Here is an 18,813-nt window from a genome sequence, read left to right on the forward strand (position 1 = left end):
ACCCCACTACATAAACCCTGTGGCCATCGATGGTTGCTGTGCTCCAGGATGCACCACCATAATGAACCTGAGCCTTTGAGAGGTACCTGATATAATTAGCTAAAATGCAGTAAACGGCTCCGCATGGTTACTGTTGCCAAGTATAGCACAAACAACATCAGGGTTCTGAAAAACAACATAATTTCTTCACACATAAGACTTTGCAGGTCTGTTTTCCTCAAACCATGGTTTGCTAACATGCAATGTGCTGCTGCAGAATTGAAAGAGCCAGAGGAGAATGTAACTCATCGGGAAAAGTCCAATGGCCTCTGCATGGTTTGAGGCCTAGATGTGATATGCCAGCCTGGGCTCAGAAAGGAGGAGGCCCTTCCCCTGCTCTCCTTAGACTTCCACAAAGAACTGGCAGAGCAGAACAATAACCCTACTAGGGTTACCCCATGGGACCGTGGTGATTAGCAGTGCAGGTAACTCTTGGCTGTCGAGACGTCACTCGACAATGAGTAGTATGGAGAGATGATTATAGGGCATGGCATTTGAGGTTGGCTCCACTGTTGCATATAACTGCAGACTCTGCAGCACCCACAGAAATCAGGGCAAAGCATGATGCATGAGCTGATGGCAGGTCATTGAGGATGTCGTGGGGGGGGTGGTCAATGAGCACAGTGCTTCGCTATTATTCCTGTGGTTGTACAGAACCTGGGCTACACATTTGATTGCTGGTTCAGTAGTCTCTCATAAATTCTATCCCGCGACAGACCAGGAAGATAAGAATGGTGACAACAATTCAGTAATCATGTCTGTCTTCTATTGAGCATGGGGTCCAGGCTCTTCCTATGAGTTCTGATAACTACCACCTTTTCCCATGATGATGGTTCTATAAGTATGTCAACTATACAGATGGGAATCCTGCTACTGAGAAAAATTAAGTCACCTGCCTAAGGTTACGAAGCCAGTTTCAATCCTAGCTGTCTTAGGTTGAAGTTCTGCTCTTAACCACTAATCCGTCCTCTTTTCCAACATTGCACAGCTTATTAGACAAACTCATACCATGGCTATCTGACCTCATCAGGTAGTTCTCCTTGGCATGCACTGACAGCTTTGTGTTTCTGGTGCTCTGCGGATGTGCTCTACAGCAGGCTGAAGGGGGTTCAGAAGATGCCTTACTGGTTGGTGCCTTGGTTTCCTAGATTGCAAAATGGGGATATTTCTTACTGTCTCAGTGTGATGTGCTAGACTTAGACAGTGAAGTGCTTTGAATTCCTTAGAAGCGATAAAAATTTTCTCTCCATGAATAACTGAAGTTGCAGAAGACAAAGAACTATGAATTCCACATCGTTATTAAACATGAGAAAACCTGACTTAGGGGTGGAAGATGGCCTGGGAGCTTACTGTTGTAGAGAGACAGCTGCAGAGTTAAGGGACTGGGATTTGTATCCCGACTCTCTGCAAAGCCACCTCACTATGCTTGGTGCCATTTTTCTAACCAAAAAAATAGGTCATGTTCGCCTTATTTATGAATATTTATATATTTATTTATATATATTATATATTATTTATATATATATACATACACATGCATTGCTATTTATGCATATAAACAAAAGTCACTGAGCAGTAGAAACTAGAAGGGTCTTTGAAAAATTCATGGAAAATACATATTATGAAGAAAATATTTTATACATTTCAAGACTTTTTTTTCTTGCACCAAGATAAACTTGTACTTTAATTCCATTTTCTACAAGTTTTGTAAAGACTGTTTATAGTAGCTGTGATGAGTTCTAAGCAGCTGTAAAGTCCCTTTATAGTAGCTGTGATGAGTTCTAAGCAGCTTCCTTCCTGGCTGCTGTTTGAACCATGGCGGGATTCTTTGTGTGTCTTCCATGGTGGGATTCTTTGTGTGTCTTCTCTTCTGTAAAATGTAGATTCTTTTGGGTCAGCATGTGGCTTGGTGGTTCAGGCATTGGATCTCACGTGGCTGACTCTGCAGTCTGAGCCCTAGACTCAGTGGCTTGAGAAACTTGTGGGTGCGTATGGGTGCATGCCCAAAATCCTGAGGGAAGGCCAGGGGAGGAGGGACTGTGGCATGGCCATCTCCTCTGGGGCAGCGAGGGCAGGTAATTTTTAATTTTCCCTCTATTTGTCCCTGGCATACACAAGAGCCTATGGCAAAAATCTAAAAAAAAAATAGTCTTTTTGAAGGACTGACCTCATCACGCCCTTAGTATCTCTGTCTAGATAAAAACTCTGAGTTTTACAGGAGATAGATTGCCCAAGAACATGGCTTTGCAGGTGGGCTCAAGAGGGAAGAAGCAGCTATTAGAAAGACTGAAAGAACAGGAGAAGGTGACAGAGCCCCTGCTGGTCTGGGTGCACACAGGGTAGGTGCTTCCCCAGGGATGTGGTAGAAGACGGAAGTCTGCTGAGAGAGCCTGGCTCAGGGAAACACAGAAACTAAAGAAGTCCTGTTAGCTAACCTCCTCTCCCAGAGTACTTATCTTCAGCAAAGGCCAAATGTGTGGATTAAATACCACTTTATTATTTGGGAGAAAGTGTTCACCAACAGGAAAATCGCCAAGAACAGGCAGCAGTTGGGAAGAGAAATGGGAACATTTTTTCCAGAAACACCCAAATCACACCCCATGCAGATCTCCTCCCCAAGCCTGTGCGCAAGTCTAGTCGTGGGGCACTCCCTTCATAAAGCTGCCCGCACAGATGTGCAGACGGGATTTCAAATGCTAATAGCTCGTCTACTTTGCATGTCTTTTCTTTTCTCTTATAGCATTATCCTGGAAAAAAAAATCCCATCGAAGAAATGAATCTGATTTTTAGTTAAATATACCCAATTCAGACATCAAAAGCTGGCCCAAATACAACTGTTCCCTGTGCAAGCTGGAAACAGGTTGAATCAATGGCCCTCTTGGTAGCCTGCACTTTTACTGAAGTTGCTTCCATTCCATCTCTTGTGAAATTCAGATCCATCATTCAGCTGAGTCAGAGCAATGATGTCCCTGCTGTTAGCCCCAGAATAGGGGCTGTTGTTTCACTAGAGACATCCCAGCCCCTTAATGGACTGATGCTCTCAGCTATAATATTCTCAATCCACATTACAGAGAGCAGGAGCACATTCATAACTGCTCTGTTGTGGCATTTAGATTTACCCTTGGAATTTATCTTTAATTTTTACAGTTGTCTCCTTAACTGTGCATATTGCTCCCTTCTTCAAACAATCTGTCTTGCTGCTGCAGTTTTTCTTGAAACCAAAGCATAATTAAATATTAAATTAATATTTCATTTAAAATTAAATAGCACTTGTGCACTGTTGGCTCTCTCCTCCTGTTCTTGTTCCTGGGTCTCCAAAAGCAGGTATTATCTCTTAATAACGTGCTTTCATATTATCTTTGTTCCTTTTTTCTTTTTCCCCTTTAAATTGGTGACACTGAACTTAGCTATATTGAAACAAATGGATATAGGTAGAGATTTCAGAACAGCCATGGTTAAACACTCTACATTCAACAGTCTATGATGAGCTCAGGGACCAGCAGGTGGCGTGGTGGTGAAGGGCATCAGACTCCCACATGGCTGACCACTGTTCAAGTCCTGGACCTGGCAGCTTGCTTTCTCACTTTCCTTCTCTCTCTTTCTCTCTCTCTCACTCTGTCCCTCTCTCATCAAATTAAAATAAATAAATAAATAACATATTATGAAGAAAATATTTATACATTTCAAGACTTTTTTTTCTTGCACCAAGATAAACTTGTACTTTAATTCCATTTTCCACAAGTTTTGTAAAGTCCCTTTATAGTAGCTGTGATGAGTTCTAAGCAGCTTCCTTCCTGGCTGCTGTTTGAACCATGGCGGGATTCTTTGTGTGTCTTCCATGGTGGGATTCTTTGTGTATCTTCTCTTCTGTAAAATGTAGATTCTTTTGGGTCAGCATGTGGCTTGGTGGCTCAGGCATTGGATCTCACGTGGCTGACTCTGCAGTCTGAGCCCTAGACTCAGTGGCTTGAGAAACTTGTGGGTGCGTATGGGTGCATGCCCAAAATCCTGAGGGAAGGCCAGGGGAGGAGGGACTGTGGCATGGCCATCTCCTCTGGGGCAGCGAGGGCAGGGAATTTTTAATTTTCCCTCTATTTGTCCCTGGCATACACAAGAGCCTATGGCAAAAATCTAAAAAAAAAATAGTCTTTTTGAAGGACTGACCTCATCACGCCCTTAGTATCTCTGTCTAGATAAAAACTCTGAGTTTTACAGGAGATAGATTGCCCAAGAACATGGCTTTGCAGGTGGGCTCAAGAGGGAAGAAGCAGCTATTAGAAAGACTGAAAGAACAGGAGAAGGTGACAGAGCCCCTGCTGGTCTGGGTGCACACAGGGTAGGTGCTTCCCCAGGGATGTGGTAGAAGACGGAAGTCTGCTGAGAGAGCCTGGCTCAGGGAAACACAGAAACTAAAGAAGTCCTGTTAGCTAACCTCCTCTCCCAGAGTACTTATCTTCAGCAAAGGCCAAATGTGTGGATTAAATACCACTTTATTATTTGGGAGAAAGTGTTCACCAACAGGAAAATCGCCAAGAACAGGCAGCAGTTGGGAAGAGAAATGGGAACATTTTTTCCAGAAACACCCAAATCACACCCCATGCAGATCTCCTCCCCAAGCCTGTGCGCAAGTCTAGTCGTGGGGCACTCCCTTCATAAAGCTGCCCGCACAGATGTGCAGACGGGATTTCAAATGCTAATAGCTCGTCTACTTTGCATGTCTTTTCTTTTCTCTTATAGCATTATCCTGGAAAAAAAAATCCCATCGAAGAAATGAATCTGATTTTTAGTTAAATATACCCAATTCAGACATCAAAAGCTGGCCCAAATACAACTGTTCCCTGTGCAAGCTGGAAACAGGTTGAATCAATGGCCCTCTTGGTAGCCTGCACTTTTACTGAAGTTGCTTCCATTCCATCTCTTGTGAAATTCAGATCCATCATTCAGCTGAGTCAGAGCAATGATGTCCCTGCTGTTAGCCCCAGAATAGGGGCTGTTGTTTCACTAGAGACATCCCAGCCCCTTAATGGACTGATGCTCTCAGCTATAATATTCTCAATCCACATTACAGAGAGCAGGAGCACATTCATAACTGCTCTGTTGTGGCATTTAGATTTACCCTTGGAATTTATCTTTAATTTTTACAGTTGTCTCCTTAACTGTGCATATTGCTCCCTTCTTCAAACAATCTGTCTTGCTGCTGCAGTTTTTCTTGAAACCAAAGCATAATTAAATATTAAATTAATATTTCATTTAAAATTAAATAGCACTTGTGCACTGTTGGCTCTCTCCTCCTGTTCTTGTTCCTGGGTCTCCAAAAGCAGGTATTATCTCTTAATAACGTGCTTTCATATTATCTTTGTTCCTTTTTTCTTTTTCCCCTTTAAATTGGTGACACTGAACTTAGCTATATTGAAACAAATGGATATAGGTAGAGATTTCAGAACAGCCATGGTTAAACACTCTACATTCAACAGTCTATGATGAGCTCAGGGACCAGCAGGTGGCGTGGTGGTGAAGGGCATCAGACTCCCACATGGCTGACCACTGTTCAAGTCCTGGACCTGGCAGCTTGCTTTCTCACTTTCCTTCTCTCTCTTTCTCTCTCTCTCACTCTGTCCCTCTCTCATCAAATTAAAATAAATAAATAAATAATGTTAAATAAAATAAACAAACAAAAATAATCCGTAAGTTCAACCCCACTGATGTTATGCCTCTGAGCAGAACGCCACTGCTAATAATCCGTAGGTTCAACCCCACCGATGTTATGCCTCTGAGCAGAACGCCACTGCTCCAGAGAAATCATAGTCTTTGAAGCATAAGATGTAAGAGCTCGCAAGGGGGTTTGGAGCTCAGCCCAACAATTTGCCTTTGCAGAGAAGTAAGCCACAGCCCAGCCTGATCAAGTGATAGGATGAAGGTGGTGGTGTTGCTCCGTGTTGGGATCTTAGGCAGATCCCATACCAGGGCCACCTTCATTTCCACCGTAGAAAACTGAACTCAGGAGCACTGAGATGCTAATTTAATGTAGTTTTTGAATGTTGGACATATGAGCAATAGGGCAGAAGGTAGACAATTAGATGGGGAAGTTGGGAAGAGGAGGAAGGAAAGCAAGAGGAACTAGGATCAAATCACAGAAGGCTGCCTTCCTGGGAATCAAAGTGGAGGTGCAGAGTACTTTGAAGATATGGCCGCTGTAAGGGAAGAGAATGAAGTCCTAAAAGAGGCAAAAGAGCAGGAGCCTGTCTGTGTATATCTAAGTTCTTCCCAGAGCCAGGGCATTTTCTGTCTGCCTTCCTGTTCTGTGTCAACAGAGAATGACTGTCTTTGAATAAAGCCACATGGCAGGTATTTCTGAGGTACGTTTTCTGTTGCATATCAACGTCCATTTTCTGATCTGGTGTTTATCTGGCAGTCACATTACATAGATTTTAGATTTCTGTTGATTTGTTTTTGTAGAACACAGAGAGCAGGATTCCTCCTCATTGTTTTCTTTATTTTTGAGGAAGGTAGGATTTAAGAGTTAGGACTGAAGGATCCTCATAGGCCATCAGCAGCGGAAGGTGGGCTTTGTGAACATCTGATAAAAGTGAGGACCAGAAAGTGGTGCAGTGATAAAATGAGACCCTCCACAAGGCAGACCCATACAGGAAGGTTCTGAGTTTGTGTCCAGAGACCTCCCTGAGTACACCAGGTACATGCATACCGCGATCGGGGGGTGGCTGAAGCTGGGGGTGGATCGTGTGGCAGCAGCATCCTATTGGGGGTGCCATCTCTGTCTGACTGTCTATCTGTCTCCCTCTCTTACTCATGGAAGAAATAAATGAACTTTTTAAAAAACTGAAGATCATTTTCTGCAGATAAATGCACATATACAGAAATACTCAACTAGATACAGGATTTCTATTTATTTTTTTAAAATCAGTATTTGATGTCAATCCATAGACTCCACAGTAATGCTAGCATTCAAGTGATGCTTTGCTGGTGAGTAAAACAAATCCAGGCTATCAGTGTGATTTGCACACCCGTGGGTAGCAGACTGATTGACCACTCAAATCTTTCTTTCTTTTTTTGTTTTGTTTGTCTTTCTTTCTTTCTTTCTTTCTTTCTTTCTTTCTTTCTTTCTTTCTTTCTTTCTTTCTTTCTTTCTTTTTTTTTTTTTTTAGAGGTTTTTGCTGTAGGGCGCTTGCGCTCGCCAGACAGACAGAGAGAGACAGAGAGACAGAAAGCGAGAAATCACCCCCCAGTGGGGATGGCCACGCCACAATCCCTTCTCCTCCGTTCTCCTCTTGGCATCTTGGGCACGCACGCACACGTGCCTGGTGTGAGTTTTAAGCCACCGGTTCCGGGACATGAACCGCAGTCGACTACATGGGAGTCCAGCAACATAGCCATTATGCTAACTGCTGATCCCTCAAATCTTTCTTCGCCCCATCATTTTATCATTATATTCCTTTGCTTTCAGAGTTCTGCAGATAAACTGCTCAGGTCTTAATGTTACTGTCTCTCTGATTAGTAACCCGGTGGGTCAAGAGCATGAGTGACCTCCTGCCTACAATGTCTGCATTACATGTGTTGTTGAGGGCTAGCCAGAACTCGAACAAAGAGTCCCTTTTCCATGTTAGTCCACGTCCCTAATGTTTTTGGGAAACAGAAGTAGACATGCAAACTGAGGTAAACACTAACTGATCTTTGTACTATCTCTTAAGGCAATAAAATAAAAATCATATAGAATTTATATATCACATCAGTCCCTTGGGAAAATTAATATCGTGTACCAGTCAGCATTTTTTTCCCTAAATGAGTGGTTCCCAGTAGATATTTTTACTTAAATACTATTTACACAAAAAAGAAACCTTTCACACATTGCTCATAGTTTAGATCTAATCATTGGTTCCAAGATATGTAAGTAACCTCATATATTATACCCGCAATCAAAATGAGAAATGACACATAAGATCCGGGGTCTCGGGAGAAATATTATGAAATCTCAAGGTATTGATGAAAGTTTTTCAAGGCTGATCCAAATGGGATTTAGATTCTGTGGCAGTTGAAATGTGTATTATTAAACTCCTTAAGCAAACCCGAATGACTCCCAGTGGAGGATTAAGACATTCTATGTATAGCAAAGACGAAATTCTCATGTCTGAGTTTTCGCGATTGAATTCCCCCTTGATTAGCTTCTGTAATATTTAACTTCATGCCATGCCATAATTATTTAATAAAAGGTAAATATAAATTATATTTCAGTGGGGATGTGACCTTTTACCTTAATGTTACATTACTAAAGAAAGACATAGATAAACAGAGCCTATAGATTGGAGCCCATTTTTAATTTACTCTGTTTTTGCCTGGCCAGCATTCCTCTGTGTCCCTGTCAGCCGAAGGGTTGGCAGAACTTCACAGCACCTCACACTCCATGTGGTAGGCGAGGTTGTAAATTCGCCTTGATGATGGTGGTTAATGACCTGATTGGCCCTCAGAGACGATGTAGGTGCTGGGCTAGGGTACCTCATTAGCTAATTGAGGTTTGCTCGGCTCACACCAGGTCTAAAGAGCTAAAGAACACCCAGGGAGGGAGGGGGAGAAGGAGGAGAGATTGGGAATCAAGATGAAGCTCCATCTGTAGGATGCAAACACAATGGGTCAGTTGGGAAGCCAATTCCTCACCTAAGTAACAGTTGCCAGACCTGACCTAGATATTTTGAAGGCTGAAATGGACCAAGGTTTTCTCTGATGGATTGCCGTTGATGAATCAGAGCCCAAGTGACTCCAATGTCACGATTTGTACTCAAATGTGCACTTGATTACATGAAATTGTGCGTCTGTGTATGTGTGTGTGCACATGTGCATGTGTGTGATCAGCTCCTGTCCATAAAGGTGACAACATGTTTCTCTGTACTATCTCATATGGACACACATGTGACCCATCCCACAGTCTGTGCTTATAAATTCTGGTAGGGACCTGGCAGAAAACAACACAAAAATATAGAACTTTGGACCTGATCTACTTACTCAGTTTGAAACAAGAATTGCTGAGTGTGGCCAAGGTACTCTATTTCTAAGTTGGGGGCTGGGGGCTGGAGAGGGATTGCAACCATAGCTCTGGTGTCCTGGAGGTTTGCAATCTAGTAAGAGAGAACAATGGGTACAGATGTGTGATAGATGCAGTTAGAGGGAAATTGTCATCTACACCCCACCTCTGTGAACCAATTAGAGCCCAGTCTCTGAGAATTCCTCTGCAGACTGAGGAGTAAGAGGGTTAGTGCAGGGGGTTGTGGACCATAGTAGTGCTTCCCCGAGAGGCAGTGGACACCTTTTGGGGGGAAAAACCATGCTGATGGCAAGGAGGGGACAAGGACACATGCAGAGGGTGAGGGGGCAGAGCTTTTCCATTATGGGATATTTCCTTACTTCATATTCAGCCTCTTGTGAGCATACCCACATCTACAATTTTTCAATTTTTTCCATCTAAGAAAATCAACACTTTCGATAATGAAATGGTGCATATTTCTAAAAAGACGAGCCAGTGACAAATTCTGAGCATTCTGTCACTAAGTCTGTTTGCCCTGCAGCACCTGGCAGCTGCTTGTATTTGCTGGTTGATACTAGACAAGGCCCTCTTCCACTCTTCTAGATGCAGTCAGGCGACTCAGGCCAGGCTTCTCTCTGTGACTGCCGCCCTCTGCTTGAAGCTGGGAAAGGAGCACAGAGAGGAATGGAAGGGACACCATCTCTAGTTTTGTAGTGAAAAAGTAAAGAGCAAAGGCTTTGGAGTTAGAGACAGCAGGGTACAGATCCCACTTTGACCACCTGGAACTGTATTTAAAATGAAGTTAAAACTCACATCATAGGTTTGCTATGAAGACGAAACGAGATGGTATATGTAAAAGATTTACCAGCAGGCCAGCAGGTGGTGTGGAGGTTAAAGCAGCTGGATCCCATGTGGCTGACCCCACTGTTTGAGTACCAGACCTGGTGGCTTGAAAATCACTCCTGGGCCAACAGGTGGCGTGGAGATTGGGGCATTGGATCCCACATAGCTGACTCTGCAGTTTGAATACAGATCCAGTGGCTTAGGGATCACTCCGAGTGTGTGCGCGTGCGTGCCCAAGATCCTAGGGGAGAAAGGAGAAGGGGTTGTGGTGTGGTCGTCCTCCCAGCGGGGGTGATTATTCAGTTTCTCTGTCTCTCTCTCTCTGTCTCTCTCTCTCCAATGAGCACACAATCCCTATTTAGAAAAATCATGCTGGTTGCGTATAAGTCCATGCCCCAAATCCCAAGAGAATAGATGAAAAGGGGATTGCAGTGTGGCCATTCCCCCAAAGGGTAATTTCTCACTTTTCCTCTCTGTCTCTGTATCTCTCTCTGGTGAGCACACATGCCCTATGTAAAAAATATAAACAAGAAGAAAAAAGATTTAGCAAAATACCTTACACATAGTACATTCTAATAGTCATAATAGTGATTTTCATTATTGCATGATACAGCCACTAAAAATCCTGTTATTAAAGAAAATGATGCCTGAAATTGCTGATATTATAATGCAAAGTGGGAAAAAAAAGTTTACAGAATAATTTCAATGACATATACAGCTATTCTTACATGGGTTTCTGAGTAAGGTGGTAATATGAGTGCAAGTATTTCATCTGTCCCCTACCCCCAGAATATATTAGAAGATACTGTTAGGAAAACATAAAAATAAGGGAAATAGGCATTAATACTTGAACCTAGGCAGGTGTCATCTTTATGCCAGGAATTTTGTGCCTTATATTAGAAATTTAAGGAGAATGTGGAAAAACAAAGCATAGTAGCAAAATGGATACATTAAATAATATGCTCAAAAAGATTTGTAAAATAAAACATTACAGCATTATTCACAGAACAGATAAGACAATAGATATTAATTCACAGAAAATTCAATAAATTCCAAAAGGTGGATATGGTGCAGGTCACTTTTTTAGAAAATTAAGTGCAATTAGTTAGAATAAACAATGAGGCCAGCAGGTGGTTAAGACGCTGGACTCCCACATGGCCAACTGTGGTTCAAGTCCTGGACCTGGCAGCTTGCACTCTTACTTTCTCTCTCTCTGTGTCTCTTTTTGGTGAACACATATACTCTATAGAAAATTAAAAAAATAATAATAATGAATAAAATTAAATACTAATTCTAAAAGTATAAACAATAAACAATTTAATATCCAACTGCCAATACGCTTTAAAAATTTTTTCTTAGAACACAAGGATGTCAAAATTAGGGTTATTGCTATTCAGATAATTACAGCCAAAGATGGGGATAAAACCATAGGTAGAAGATGAAACAATTTCACCAAATACTATACAGACTCTGTGCTAACACATTTAAAATCTTGTTGAATTTTTAAAAAAATATAAAGAATACTGAAAAATAAAGAATTCAAGATTTCTGGTTGGCAATCACACTGATGATATTGTAATTGACAGTGTAATCTCAGGATTCACTGAGAATCTGAGGAGCCTGGGTATCTTGGGTGGGAGACATCTATGGGACATTTCCAGCCATCAGTGACTATCAAGGCTGACTCTTTGGCAAGCTATCTGGATTAGAGATACAGATTTGTGATGATCAGCATGTAGTTTGATATGGAAATCCTGGGGGCATTGATGAAGGTGCCCAGAGATGTGTAGAAAGCAGACGACTTCCTTGGCAACAATCTTGAAGGGCATCAACATTTACAAGACAGGCACAGAAAGAACAGTCCTCGAAGCAGGCCAAGATGGCATGGCCAGAGGTAGGAGTGTGAGTTTGAGAAAACTAGTGGGTGGGAATATTCCAGAAGAAGAGAATGTGAGCACTGCCAAATGCTAACGAGGTTAAGAAAAGAATTAAACTGGTCCTTTTGGTTTGATTAAAATGTTATTGATGAGGTCAGCAGGTGCTGTGGTAGTTGGGGGCTCTAGATTCCCACAAGGTAGAAGGGGTTCAAATCCTGGACTTGGAGGCTTGGGGATCACACCCAATGCACATGGGTGCCCAAAATCCTGGGAGGAGAATGAAGGAGAAGGGGTTGGGATATAGGCATTCCCCTTAGGGGGTGTGATTTCTCACTTTCCTTCTCTTTGGCGAGCATATGCACCCTACAGCAAAGTCCTAAAAAAACCCCAAAAAACTGTTATTGGTGACCTTGATGAGAGTTCATCTTACTACGGTTCTTCCAGACTTTTAGTCAAGAGATATGATTCTTGCTATGTAAGTTTTATAGCACACGCAGAGCAGAAAACTCTCCATTTATTTCCCAAAGTGGTATAAAATAAAAACTAGTCTTAAGTTAGACAAGAACCATACATACAATTAAGTTATTAATATGGACACAAATTCTTAATGATGGCAATAATAATGACTGACACTTGAGGGCTTACTATGTACCTCCATTATTCTTGGTAACTTAATTGATTTAATCCTCACACCAGCAGTCTTAAGAGCATATTAACAGAGCCAGCGGGTGGCATGGTTATTAAGGCACATTCCACTCCTGGATGGCTGACTGTGTGGTTCGAGTCCCAAGCCCAGTGGCTTGTGAAACACACTGGCTGTATGTGCATGCATGCCCAGAATCCCAAGAAGAGAATGGAAGAGAAGGGGCTGAGATGTGGCCATTGCCTGGTGATTTCTCACTTTCTCTCTCTCTGTTCTTCTACAGTGAGCACACGTACCCTATAGCAAAAAAGCTAAAGCAAAAACAAAATTAACAAATTGATTTCAGAAATATACTAAGAAGATTATATACCACATTCGTGAGTTAATGTTAAATGTGAATATTATTGGGTTGTTGGAATAGTCATGATGTATTTCTTCTATGTTTTTCTATGCAAAAATGAGTCATGGCTTTCCTAATGACCCAATAATATTGCTCCTTCTGCTTTCTTTCTTTCTTTCTTTCTTTCTTTCTTTCTTAGAGCTTTTTTTGCTATAGGGTGCATGCACTCACCAGAGAAACAGAAAGTGAGAAATTACTCCCCACAATCCCTTCTCTTTCATTCTCCTCTTGGGATTTTGGGCATGCATGCACATGTGCCCAGCATGAGTTTTAAGCCACCAGGTCCAGGGCTCAAACTGCTGTCGACTACATGGGAGTCCATTATGCCATCTGCTGGTCCCATGTCATGACTTTTCTGACAACCCAATAGAAAATCAATTACAAAATACAATATAAACTGGTCAAAGTAGAACATTTCATACAATTGTGATTTTCTAAAATTCCAGCAAATCCTGATAAAAAGCCTTTATTGAAGCATGATAAATAGTAACTATCTCAAATAGCCAATATGACACTTGGTGGTGTCATGTTAGTGTCATTCCCATGTAGAAGAAAACAGGTAAGAATATCCAACATCAATCTCATTTAGAGGCACTATTTGCAAAGTTTTAGCCAACATGGGAATAGAATCCTACTAAACCTAAAACTAGAGAGAAAATGAATAGCTTTACAGTATCGACACGCCATCTTCTCAGGTCCCCCAGTGAAGTGTGTCAAGTTGAGAAGACCAAATGGGATTAATATCCCTATCAAAAGAAAGGAAAATGACTATTATACATAAAATGATATGAAATACAAACCTGAAAGAATGAATAGGAAAAAAATAGTGATACCTGTTGGAATTTTGATTACAAACTTACAGCTAGCTTAGCTACCTTTGGACAGGATTGTTTATATGTCAAACATTGTATGGATTGTTTAATTTTGACAGCCTACTCAAGAGATCGATTTTTTTTCCTTTTTTTAGTGTTTATTGCAGTAGTGTACATGTGCTTGCCGAAGAGGGAGATACAGAGAGAGGAAAAGTGAGAACTCATCCCTACTGGAGATAGCCATGCCGCATTCCCTTTTCCTCTACTGTCCTCTTAAGATTTTGGGCACACATGCACACACACACACACACACACACACACACAGGGCCTGGTGTAATTTTCAGTCCAGGACTTTAACTGCATTCGACCCTGTGGGTGTTAACCACCATGCCACCTGCTGGCAACCCAGCAAATGGAGTTTAAATAGAGTTTACAGGAATTAATGAGGGAGCTGGAATTGAAACCAGCTCTACTTGGATTAAATGCTGATTCTCTTAATGACTCTACTATACCCTCCTACACACTACCCTCCCACATCATACTGTCCACACAGATAGATGAAAACCAAAAGTGTTTTAGACACTAGAAACTGCGACGTGGAGATAATCATACTCACAATAAAAACAACAGAAAGCGAAATGCATTGCAAAAACTAAAAATGAAAAGCAGGTCAGCTACGGTGACATAGTGGTAACACAAAGCTCCATAATGCTGAAGCCAGCGCCCCAAGGTCTCCTCATGTGTGTCAGGTGTGCTTATGTGTGCCTGCGATCATGACTGGCTGAGGTTGGGGTGGATTGTGGCATGAAGACCCTACTGAGGCTGGCTCTCCCTCTCTGTCTCTTTTTCTCTCATGCAAGAAATTAATGAATTAATTTTAAAAAGTTAATGTCTATATGATGATCAGTACACATTTTACTGGGGGACATAAGGAGACGGGGTATCGACATCGTCAAACTATTCATGTTCTCTCTGGTTATAGGTTTGATGCAACTGAACTATGTTTAGAAAACTTCCTAAAGTTCATCTGGAAAAATAAATGGCTAAGACTAGTTGAAAAAATGTAGTTTTTAAATTTTTAATGATTTTACTTTATTTTAATTTCTTTTGTACATTGAAAATGTGTAGTTTTAAAAGACTGAGTATTGGTGGAAAGGCATGTATACTATGAATATTCATGAATATTATACTATACTATGGATACAGCCACAACAGCACGGTTCTCACCCAGAATAGAAATAAAAACATATCACTGCAACAGAATAGGATGTCTAGAAAACACTCAATACATAGTAACATTCAGTTGTGGTCAAATGGGCCAGCAGGTGGCATGGTGGTTAAGGTGCTTGACTGTCACATGGCTGACGGTGGTTTGAGTCCCATTCTTGGCAATTTTCTTTCTCACTTTCCCTCTCTCTCTATGTCTCTCTCTCTGCTGACTTCACATACCCTATAGTAAATTAAAGAAAAATAATAATAAGTAAAATTAAATAAATAATTATTTTAATAAAAGTTGTGGCAAATACAAATACTTAATGTTAGGCAACAAAATAAAACTCAGAAAAGTGAAATAATTTAAGAATTCATACATGTATGCTTATGCATACCTATATGTGCATGTGTGTATTGTGTATGTACCACATCTTAGTGTGGAGCTGGCCTTTCTATATATAAATGCCTAAGGACAAATAGAGATATGATATTGCAACATGATGACAGGGTGTTAGAAATCTTAATAGACAAAGGCAAAAAAAATAACCCCTAATAGAAAAGAGTGCAGAAAGTATTATTATGTGTTCATAAAATGAAAAAAATAAAACAATCACCAACACAAGAAAAAAATTCTTCAACTTTACCAGTGAGTAAAGAAATGTAAGTTAAAATGACCACATGATTGCTAGAGAGAGTGTAAATTCAGACATCCTTTTGAGGAGTGATTTGATAGTGGGTGTGAAAGGCCTCAAAATAAATCATAATTTTTGGTCCAGTAATCCTAATTCTTAAAATATTCCAGTTGAAACCATTAAAGTTATGCACAAAATCATTTATTGCTCTGATTTTTATAATAATGAGAAATTAAATGTTCCACATTCAGAAGCTATTTAAATAAATTAGAGAACATGTCATGGAAAAATACACAAGAATTTAAAATAATGTTTGAAAAGAATATTTAATATCCTGAGGGAAAATTTATGATATATTGTTAAATGGACTAAAAGCAGATTATATAATAGTGTGAATATTATGGCTGAATAATTTTAAATACTACTGAGTGTTTAAATCTGGAAGGATATAAGCAAAAATGTTAATTCAGTCATCTCTTAAGTGGCGTGTTTATAATTTTATTTTTACTTCTCTATCTAAGATTTTTTATAGGTTATTTAAAGAAAAAGTATCCTTTTGATAGAATAATGGCAACAAATATTTAAAAAATGGAAATGCAAAAAAGAATATTAAAGAAATACACACTCCTGCCTAAAAAAAATCCAGGGAAGGAATGCAGACAATTATTATTTTATTCTTTGTATCTTTGTCTTTTCTTAAATCATCCATTATTTTTTTTAAGAGAGATTTTAGCTATAGGGTGCATGCACTTCTTGGAGAGACAGACAGAGAGACAGAAAGCGAGAAATCACCCCTCAGAGGAACGGTCACACTGCAATCCCTTCTCCTTTATTCTCCTCTTAGAATCTTGGGCACACATACACACATGCTTGCCATGAGTTTTAATCACCAGGTCCGGGACTCAGATTGCAGCCAGCTCTGTGGGAGTCCAGCAACACAACTATTAGGCCATCTGCTGGTCCCAAGTCATGCATTAATTTTAAAGCCATAACATTAGGGCCAGCGATGGCATAGTAGGAACACAACTCTGATGCTGGACTAACGTGGGAGGTCCCAGTTGGCTTCCTGAAGCCTGTCTGCACATGCTGCGTATGCACACATGTGCTCATGACCTGGGCAGTCTGAGGCTGGGGGTGGATTGTGGCATGAAGACCATGTTGAATATCTCTCTCTCTCCTCCTTTCTATCTCATGAAATAAATAAATCAATAAAAATTTAAAACTCCATAACATTTACATAATAAACATTTTATAAATGAAGGAAAGGAGGAAGGAGAAAGAATAAAAGAATGAATTCAGACAGTGCTTTAGAATAGTAGCAATGTTGAGGTATGTCATTCATTCATGTATTCATTCACTCATTTCTTTTACAATGACTGATACTAAGTGTGCACTATATCCCAGGCCCTGTTTGAAATGAGAACATGGGGAACTACAGTGACTTCTGTGCCCATAGACCTTGCAGTAAAATGGGAGAACTTGACATTTTAAAAATATATGTGTAACTAGATGTAACTGTACCTTGTGCAAGTGTACTTTGCCTAAGAACAGGGTTTTATGAGAATAAGCTTATGAAAGTTTATATATGCATGAATGAAAACATTGAAGAGAATGAGTAAGAAAAGATGATAGAAGGCTTAAGAGATGGTAAAAGCATTCTTGTCAAACAGAAGAGAGGAAGGGGAAAAGGGAAAATGATCTAAAGGTAGTTTGTTTTCTTTGTAAAATTGGGATATGGTTGGTTGTGTAATGTTTTTGATTACTTAAGAGCAAGCAGAAAATTGTAAGTGTGTGTAGTTAATGCAGAAATGATCATTATAACATGCTGCAATTTTGGATATTATTATAATGGGAAAAGATAAAATTATGATAAATTCCAAACTTACGTGGGAAGTAACCAAGGTCAGTAGCAAATACCCAACGTGGCTCCATCCAACATGCATCTGTTCTTAGATAATATCAGACCTCTTTGTTACCTGTGGAATACTTAATTTGAAGGTTTGCTTTATGGCTGAGATATATATTCAATGAAAAGTTTTTTATTCTTCCAGCATTAAATGAACCCACCATAGACTATGGCTTCCAGAGACTGCAAAAAGTCATCCCAAGGCATCCTGGAGATCCAGAGAGATTAGCTAAGGTAAACTATTTTGGAAAGTTACACATAAAAACCTTCCCCTGGAATTTCAACAAATGTAGACAAAGCCAGCCTTTAAGTCCCATTACAATTAATTAAGCCTTGGAGGCTAGCAGGTTCACATAGTGGTTATGGCACTGGACTTCCATATGGTCGACTGTGGTTCACATCTCAGACGTGGAGGGTTGAAAATCATGCTGAGGGTGTTTGCATGCATGTATGCAAGCCGAAAATCTCAGGAGGAGAAGGGATTGTAGTGTGGCCATCCCTCCTGAGGGGTGCTTCCTCACTTACCCTCTTTCTCCCTGTCTCTCCCTGGCCAAGTGCATGATCCCTATGACAAAAACAAAACAAAACAAAAATTAAGCCTTGGAATTTGGCTAAGCTTTAGATATAAGATGCACATAACGTACTTATTAACTATGAACTATATTATGATTAATCTCTGAGGAAATACAAAATCTGGAAATTTAAGTTTATGAAACAGATACAGAACAACAATACTTGGTTTATAAAATCTTGCCAACTTTCTAAAAATATTTGCATAATTGCTTAAAAGTGTAAGCTCCAACTCCTTTGTTTTAAAATATGATTTCATATACTCATGATTAACCCCACATTGTGCCCATTAATCCACAATCAACTAATTATTCATTGATGCATAGGTATCTAATAAAGAGAAAAACATCTCCATATAAAATTTCTAAGAAATGCATCACTTTTACATGAATTTGACTGCAAGCATCACATTACATTTCTGGCCCATGATGTTAGCTTTCTTAACTTAAAAAGATACGTAGATTTTTTTGTTGCCATTTAATGGAAAACTATTAAATTTTTACATTCGTATATGCAGTTTAAAAACACAAATTATAAAATGCCATGGTCTCGTCTTTGTACTGCAAATAAAATTAAAGTACCACAGTTGCTTCTACATCACACCTTTATTTTCCTCCTGGAAAAATCCCCAGTCCCACCATTAAATGAGATGATATCTGGAAAGTAGGTTAATAGCACTTTAAAAGGCTGTAAAAAACAGGAGGTGGAAAAGACAAAATGAGAGGAAAGGGATTAGTGATTGCTAATTCTCCCTGGTTAAAGTGAACATGGGGAAATATTATTGAAAGAATTCATCTTTATTAGAATAAAATTTTACAGAAGGCATTGCCAAGACAATTTCAGTACTC

At 40.1% G+C, this 18,813-nt stretch overlaps 1 protein-coding gene across 1 annotated transcript in view; it reads left to right on the forward strand.

Annotated features, from left to right (window-relative positions):
• Positions 1–18,813, forward strand: part of EBF2 (EBF transcription factor 2) — a 241,776-nt gene that overhangs the window by 203,522 nt on the left and 19,441 nt on the right. The window contains exon 11 of the mRNA XM_006153248.2: positions 17,541–17,629. Coding sequence (XP_006153310.1) covers positions 17,541–17,629 — 89 coding nt within the window. The remainder of the gene's footprint in view (positions 1–17,540; positions 17,630–18,813) is intronic.

This window comes from Tupaia chinensis, unplaced genomic scaffold (assembly GCF_000334495.1).
Source record: "Tupaia chinensis unplaced genomic scaffold, TupChi_1.0 Scaffold000366_1, whole genome shotgun sequence".
Lineage (NCBI taxonomy): Eukaryota > Metazoa > Chordata > Mammalia > Scandentia > Tupaiidae > Tupaia > Tupaia belangeri.